The 8,004-nt window shown below is 48.6% G+C and overlaps 1 protein-coding gene across 1 annotated transcript in view; it reads left to right on the top strand.

Annotated features, from left to right (window-relative positions):
• The first annotated feature begins 541 nt into the window (after nucleotides 1-541).
• Nucleotides 542-8,004, top strand: part of B3gat2 (beta-1,3-glucuronyltransferase 2) — a 77,474-nt gene continuing 70,011 nt past the window's right edge. The window contains exon 1 of the mRNA XM_041655575.1: nucleotides 542-1,766. Coding sequence (XP_041511509.1) covers nucleotides 1,173-1,766 — 594 coding nt within the window. The 5' untranslated portion in view covers nucleotides 542-1,172. The remainder of the gene's footprint in view (nucleotides 1,767-8,004) is intronic.

Genomic DNA, 8,004 nt, shown 5'->3' with positions numbered 1-8,004 from the left:
TTCATTGCAATGGGCTGCCACACATGCCAAATACCTATGTGCGGGACCCCTCCATCCCCGTGGGTTTCTGTTGATTTCTCCCTTTCATGAAAAGCGGTTTTTGTTGCCGAGATTCTGTACACCAACTCCACAAGCTGGGAGCCTGGGAAGGGACCGTTTTTGCCTCCTCCGCCTCTTTCCTCCCTCTCCCCTCTTAAGGTCTCTGGAGTTGTCCGCATGTGAATGGGTTTCTTTGGCTGATCACCAAAGACCCTGCAGCATTCCCGAGAGCTGAGCCCTCTGGGCGATCTGAGAACAGCATTCCCCACAGGCAGAGGTCGCGCAGCCCCACAGGGACCATCCTCCCTCTCGCAGCCTCTGGCCGCGGGGAGCACCGGCTCAGACCCCGCAGAGAGCTTGGGCCCTTCCCGCCTCCGCCCCGCAGCCCCTCTCCGCCAGTAGCAGCGCTGCTATCTTCCCACAGGAGCACTGGGAGGACGCTGGAGTCTGCAGCGCCCCCGCCCCTTCGCTTTTTCTTTCTTTCCCTGCTTTGGGATCTTGCTGTCTGGAGCCGGGAGAGGTTCCGAGAAGAAGAAAGCTAGGGGCGCGAGCGCAGGTTTCTGCCGCGGCGCGCGAACGGAGCTAGGGGAGCAGCATCCTCGGTGTCCACTTAGGATCGCAGCTGCACTGACCGACATGTGAAGGAGGAAAGCCCCTCGCATCATCTGTCGCCGCCTCCAAAAGGGTCCCAGAGCGCTCGCCGAGGCCGACATCCGGAGCTGCTTTGCCAGCAGCGGTGTGGGACGGGAGCGGCTAGCACACCGGCTCGCAGGTTCCAGGCTCGCACTCTAGGAAGAGCGCAGCGGAGACCACCGCCTCGCTCGCACTCGGCACAACTCCGGGGCCGGCAGAGCGCTGCTGGACCGCGTCCAGATTCCCGCCGACTTCAACCAGAGTGACCCACAGCTCCAGCCCGTCCCTCTGCACCGCCTAGAGTTCCAGATTAACCGGAATCTGCGCCGACCCGCACGCCCAGGTCCCCGCAACGCCCCGGGCTGGATGGAGAGCGCGCCTGCCGCTGCTCCCTAACTGCTGACGCCGCCGTCCGAGCCGCACACCGAGGTCCCTCCTACACCGAGGCTAGTCCTTTTTGGGGGTTTTGGGGGTGCCCTAGACGCTGGGGAGCGCGCACCATGAAGTCGGCGCTGTGCAGCCGCTTCTTCATCCTCCTGCCCTGGATCCTGATCGTCATCATCATGCTGGACGTGGATCCCCGCAGGCCCGCGCCCCAACTCACTTCGCGCCCCTACTTCTCTCCCCACACAGTGGGCTGCGGGGGCTCCCGAGTCCCGCTCCGACGGAGCAGCCTAGGGCGTGACGCTGCCGAGAAGCGCAACGAGTCCCGGCCTCCGCTGCAGCCGGAGCCGCGGTTGCCCACCATCTATGCCATCACGCCCACCTACAGCCGCCCGGTGCAGAAAGCCGAGCTGACCCGCCTGGCCAACACGTTCCGCCAGGTGGCGCAGCTGCACTGGATCCTGGTGGAGGATCGAGCCACACGCAGCGAGCTGGTGAGCAGCTTCCTAGCGCGGGCCGGGTTGCCCAACACGCACCTACACGTGCCCACGCCGCGGCGCTACAAGCGACCGTGGCTGCCGCGCGCCACCGAACAACGCAACGCGGGACTCGCCTGGCTGCGCCAGAGGCACCAGCACCAGAGCGCGCAGCCCGGAGTGCTCTTCTTCGCCGACGACGACAACACCTATAGTCTGGAGCTCTTCCAGGAGGTAGTGGCCCGGCCCCCCGTTGGGGGGGGGGCAGGGGCGGTGGGGCTCCAGGGGCTGCATCCCCTTTGTGTTTCGTGTACACTTTTGAGTTCTCAGTCCTCCGTGCACACATCCCGGACTCAGCGTGGAGCACCTACAGGATGAGCAGTCCCCAGCCTCCTCCTCTGGTTGTCATGGGTGGAGAAGGGGCTTTGTGGTCCAGGGGGGAAGAGTTGGCCTTTGGATATCTTGCCCTGTCCGCGACTGGACCCAGTAACTAGCACAGGTGATTTGTACAACTGGATGGAGCCCAAACCTGGAGCTGGGCTTGATTAACTTGTAGGTTTTAACAGTGCCTACAGGTGATTCTGAGTTGAGACGCGTGTAGGAAGGGGGTACTAACAACTCAGTTTTGGAACCAATCTCTTCTGGTACAGTCAGCCAGCCCCCTGGTGCTAAATTAATCCTTAGAGCAAATACTCAAATATTGGGGGGGGGGGAGCTGGTCTGCCTGGCCCCTTTTCTAGGCCATTCTCTGAGACCTCTCTGGCTTGGAGTTTGTCTGGCCACTCTTCCTTGGAGCGAATGCTGCCTTGCGTTCTCTGAGGTAGATCCTGAACACCAGCCGCCCCCTGCTGCTGAAGTGGCCAATGTTCCCTGCAAGGCCACCTGCATGTGCGCAGCAGCGGCGGAGCAAGTGGCCTTTCTTGAGGCTGATCTATGATAACGCTGTGGGTCTATGAAGGAAAATGAGCTAGAGCTCTTGTCCTTTTTTTTTTTCTTCCCAGCACTTAGTTACAGCTGAATGAAATCTTGATTTCTTTGCACCGTGGGACTGTAATTCTCCACCTGAAAGTCCTTTGCATCCAGTCTCCTAGAGATTCCCCCAGCTCCTCCATTCCCTTAGGAAACTGGACGTTCGGGAAATACTATTTGCGCAGGATACTGGGTTCATAAAACAATCTGTGTATCCAGCAGGCAGATGACCCCCACCTCCATTCTGTCACCCAATGTCAGGTGGCTGTCTTGGCCTCAGGACAGTGGCTATACCCTTTCTGTTTAATTTTTGTCTATGCGGTTTTTAAAAATCTGTTTTTAAAAAGTTAGTTGCCACCTTCATTTCTACCCTCTCCTTGAATAAAAGAAGCAGTAATTGTTCCCCATTCTCTCATTCCATGGGACTTGGTTTTTATGTTTCCCCAGAGAAATAAGTTTGGTTTAGTGTGTAGCATGGCTTTTATTATACCCACGATTAGAGCTACCAAATGATTGTTTTGAAGTTGGGCTTTTATTTTGAAGATGAGTGGTTTCCCTGTTCTTTCCACTAAAAGGAGGACTTGTGCTTTGAAGCAAAGACCTTTAACTCTGAATGCCTGTTTATTTTTAAGCCAAGTCTTCTTTATTGCCCATCTCCGAAGTTGCTTTACCTATGATGTGTGGTCTTGTTTAAGAAAAATGGTGCACATTGCTGTTAATTAACATTTGAGGGGGCTAAACTGGAAAGGGGGAAGACTGCCTTTATCCAGTGTTCAGCTTGCTGGCAGGAGGTGCCAGAGGAGTAGAGAAGTTGGCACACACAGGCAGGGAAACAGTTCAGATACAGTCTTCCTTTGGGACTTCCCCTGCTGAAAGGGAGGCTTGTGCGGAGCCTATTAAAGAGGGGAAGAAAAATCAGTGGATTTTTTTTCCATCAGTCTGTGGAGGGCGACTGAAGACTGATAAGGGGAAGAGGACCAAGTAGGGAGGAAAAAAAATGTATTGGCAAAGAGAAAAATCCAATTTTTTTAAAAGCAAGTGAAACTTTTAAGGCAGGAACATTTTACACAACTAGAAATACTGTAATACTCAGAATAGATATTTTCAGACCACATGTAACTTTTTATGGATACATGTGTGGCAGGTGTTTTGTTTTGTTTTCAGTATAAGATGCAGGACACACTGTGTCTCCTGAACCTCTGTCTCAGACAGCAGTTTAGATCAAGCACCTTTCCCCAGCGCTGCCCCAATTCCCTCCTCCCAGGTATATTTTTTTTTTTACAGATGAGGCTTTTTTAAATTATTGATATGAGTTTCATATTTCAACTTCCTTATTCTAATCCTGTTTTTCTTACATGACACTCAACTTGATTAGTGAGGCTTATGTATCCTCTTGTATTCTTTCTAGAATTTGACGTGTATTTCCCTCTAAGCTCTTGATTTCATTGGTGGGGTGACTCACTCTGCACCCCTTCTGGAATTAATGATTCTATGTGGACTGCAGTCTAGACAGTGTTCCCTTGGAGAAAATAGAGATGTCTATAAACTCCTCAACACTGTAGTTCCTCGGGGGGAGAGGAAGGGAGGGAGGCTACAGAGTGGACTCCTAGATCTCAACCCTTTGTATTGAGAATATGCACAAATTCACTTTAAGTAATTAATATCATGTAAGGAAAGAATGTCCCAAGCCAGGCTTCGTCGTTTTTGCTCATAGAGCTTCTAATCTCCACGGTTGGTGAGAGAAAAACAGATAAGATAAAAGGAGGAAAATGAACCAGGTACAAATTAGCTCACCAAGAATTGGCTGCAAATGAAGGATAGCGAAGGATGAAAGGCTTCCAAATTAAATTAAAGACGCAATCTGCAATCTTCATTTAATTATTCCTCCCTGGTAACTGGAATACCATGGGTTTTTTTTTTTTCCCTCCTGTATGGCTAATTTTCAGCTTTCCTTTTCAACTGAGCCATGATGACAGGGAGGGAATATTGGCACAGAATGATCTCGTGTGCACAGTCAAACCTATCTGCAAATGAAGCTGAGTGTGAGCCACAGCCTCAGAAACTGTCTCAAGTAAGCAGGGAGGAAGTAGTGGGTTCTTTGCTGGTTTCAAACACCTCAACTCCTACAGTTCTCCCTGTGGACATCGACAAGTTTTGTTTTGCATGATGGGTCACTGGTAATCCTGCCTGCCTGTCTGCATTGATCAAGCTTTCTGAAAAAGCTTATTTGCAAAGGATTTAGGCTGCTTTAATAAAAGCCACAAGTACAGATAAATGGGACTTTATACCTGGTCATATTTTCAATAACTATCGATCAGATGTCTGTTCCTCAAGGCTTTCCCAAGCTTAAAGTAATGCTCTTCGGCTGACTGTGTTTTCACCTTTGGAGATCAATTGAATTGAAAAGGTAAAAAAAAGAAAAAAAAAAGAAAAATAGCACTTTCCAAGCAAAAAAACAAAAACTTTAAAAATTTAACTTTAATGAGATGAGACAGGAAGATGAAACCAACTAAGATATTCAAGCGGTGCGGGAGCCAGTTAATGAGATGGTGTGGGAGGTATTTTCAGAAAGCAAGGACTGAAAAGTGGAGAGGTCCCTGGCTGGGATATCTTTCCGGATGCTGTTAATCTATTCGTGTGCTAGGCAGACAAAGCGAGGGTATTTAATTCCATAGTATTATTGCTTTCTAAAGCATTCCTGTGTTCCCTTCTGCAAGTTAGTTGCTGGAATCATAACCCCAAAGACTTTTGGGGTTACAGGGTTGGCAGCCCCTCCCAGGAGGCACTAAGCACATCCGGAGAGGAGGCCTGGTTTTCTTTCTTTTTTTACCCTGACCTAATTGCCTAGCTTAGGGGAGTCTTCACAAGGAAGCCTAGAAGCTTCTCATAGGTGTAGCCCAGAAAGCCTACCCAGAGCATACCCCTTGGATGGTATGTCTTCCCCTCTGAGAGTGTGGTAATAGGCCATAGAACTGATAAAACTTGATTTCATCCTTTTATGGTTTTTTGTTGTTGTTGTTACTGTAAACTGCAGTCAGTCTTCTGAATGTTAGAGATCTTCAGGTTTTCTTCATGCTCCCTGGGTGTATATTACTTGAATTATGGTTCTGCTTTGATAGTTTTCCTCAGAGACCAGTGGCCTCCATTTGGATTTTGAGGTTTTAATGGGCCAGAAATAATAATTTGGGTTTAAAAGACGTTGCCGACCTGCCTCTTCCCATTGTGTTTTGCTACCATTCTTCTCTCCGCCCTACTTTTCCCTGATGAGTCTCTCATGAATAGGCATGAAGGCATGCCCGGAGTAACATTTGGTGTGACGGATGTGTGTCTTCGAAACATTTAGGTTGTTTGCAGCTTCTTGGAAACCAGAGTAGGTGGCTGCGTTTTCCTGTCTGTTTCACTTGCCTCTCAATTACGAGCTGGTAAATTTTCTCTTGTGTGAACAGTAATAGAATAGTAATTGCTTTTAAGACAGGCTGAAAAAAAGCAAACAGAACAAAAGTCGACGGTCTCATTTAACCACCGCAGGTGGTGTTCAAGGTGTGTGAGTGCATGCCACAGGACTCGGTACTGCCGGGCTGTAGCTGTTGAAGCCTTTCTGACTCTAGGATATTTTGCAGGCTGATAAGGAAGCACATTATTGTATGTTTGATTCACAGGGCCATTGAAGCATGAAATTTAGGTTTTGTATGGTTCTCAGATTCTCTCCTAAAACATTAGGAAAAATGTTACAACAGCCCATAGAATCCTTTTCCGATTTACAGAAGGAAAACCGTAATTGTTTTCTCAGTCGTGCTTGCTATGTTTTCTATACAGTTTTAAATAAGTGTCAAAAATATTCTCTAGACCATTATGGAAAACCACAGCCAAAAAAATGCAGAGTTGTGGAACCCAGTCCCAGGTGATACATCTGCACTACAACTCCTGCACCACCGAAGGCTCAGGGATCATTGCTGAACAGGGAAGCAGAAAGAGCCAGAGGGCCCAGGAGGCAGCTGTGAGACGGTGTCTCCTGGAAATGTCAGACACTAGAGCCATGATCAGAAGACAGCTTTCAAGCCTTGGTCCTCTCCTTCCACCAGGGATCAAAGTCAGGTGACCAGCTTTGATGGGAATCACCTTTACTCACTGAGCTGTCCTCTCACTGACCCCGCCCTTGGAGCTTCACTTACAGTAACTCAGGCTCACTGTGCCTGCTGAGATAGCATCCCCTCACCTCTGTGTTTAAATAGAAAGGCAGGCTTTTGACGAGTAAAGGGAATTTAAGCTAATGCAATTTCACTACGGTGCCATGCAAAGGTCATATAATTGGTAGATGCAGGATAAGAATATGAATCTGAGTACCCTGGTCTAGCCTGAACCACTGGCTACCTGGAAGCTCCCATTTAGTATTCACAGCTGTGTGAAACGTGACTTGAAAGTAAGGAAAACATTGTATCAACAGAGTCTCCTGAGGTGCTGGCTGTCTCTGCCATGCTTGGTCTTCCTTCTTGACTACATCAACTCTTTAATATTGTCTTTTACACTCTATGATGCAATACTGGGGAGTATATTCAAGTCCCCCTTCATTCCAGGCAGATATTTGACCCCTGAGATCTATTCCAGCCCCACTTTGCCCCTCTTTTTCACTGTTTGGTTTAAGTTGACAAGAATTATAGACATGTGTGCAACATGGTGTCTTGATCCAGCATCTACTTTAGACAGACTAGAGAAGGTTAGCTAGCAGTAACCTCACGTAGTCTTTATAGTGACAATATTTAATATAGTCTCCAATTTTAAAATATGTAATGTCATTATCTAGACTTGCCATGCTGTACTATATATGCTCTGAACTTTCTCGACTGAAATGTTACCGATTTCAGGCCACAAACCCCAAACTCGCAGCACCCTCGCATCTGATCTCAGAACTATCCCACATTCTCCCTCACTGTCTCTAACTTGTGAGTCATTTGATTCTAGAGATTTGTTTTCAAGTCAGTTGAAAATTGCTACATTCGTATGTGAACTAGAGTCAGAATATCTAAAATGGTGCGTTCTTGTGAATAGTTCAGGATCGCCCGAGTTGGAGAGATGGCTCAGTCTGTAAACTGCTTGTCTTCAAAGCACACAGACCTGAGTTTGAGCCCCACAATCCATGTGCGGTGTGTTTATAATCCCACGTCCCCGGCCTCACTGGCCAGGCAGCCTAGCCTACTTAAGAGGTTCAGGTCAATGTGAGATTTGTCTCCAGAAGCAACAAACAAAAAACAAGATGGACAACACCTAAGGTTGTCATCTGGCCTAAGCGTGTACACAGACACACACACAGACATACACACACACACACACACACACACACACACTGCCATGGGGGAGGGCATGCACTACACATACTACATACATAGCTGAGCACTCATGAACATGAATCCATACACACAAGCACTGTACACACATACCTGAACACACATAAACACTGCGCACACACACCTGAGCACACAGGTCCACATGTATGCATGTATGCATG

The sequence above is a fragment of the Microtus oregoni genome, unplaced genomic scaffold (genome assembly GCF_018167655.1).
Source record: "Microtus oregoni isolate MIOR12 unplaced genomic scaffold, Mior012 000007F_ref0000211, whole genome shotgun sequence".
Classification (NCBI taxonomy): Eukaryota; Metazoa; Chordata; class Mammalia; order Rodentia; family Cricetidae; genus Microtus; species Microtus oregoni.
This window is presented reverse-complemented; position numbering and strand designations above follow the sequence as displayed.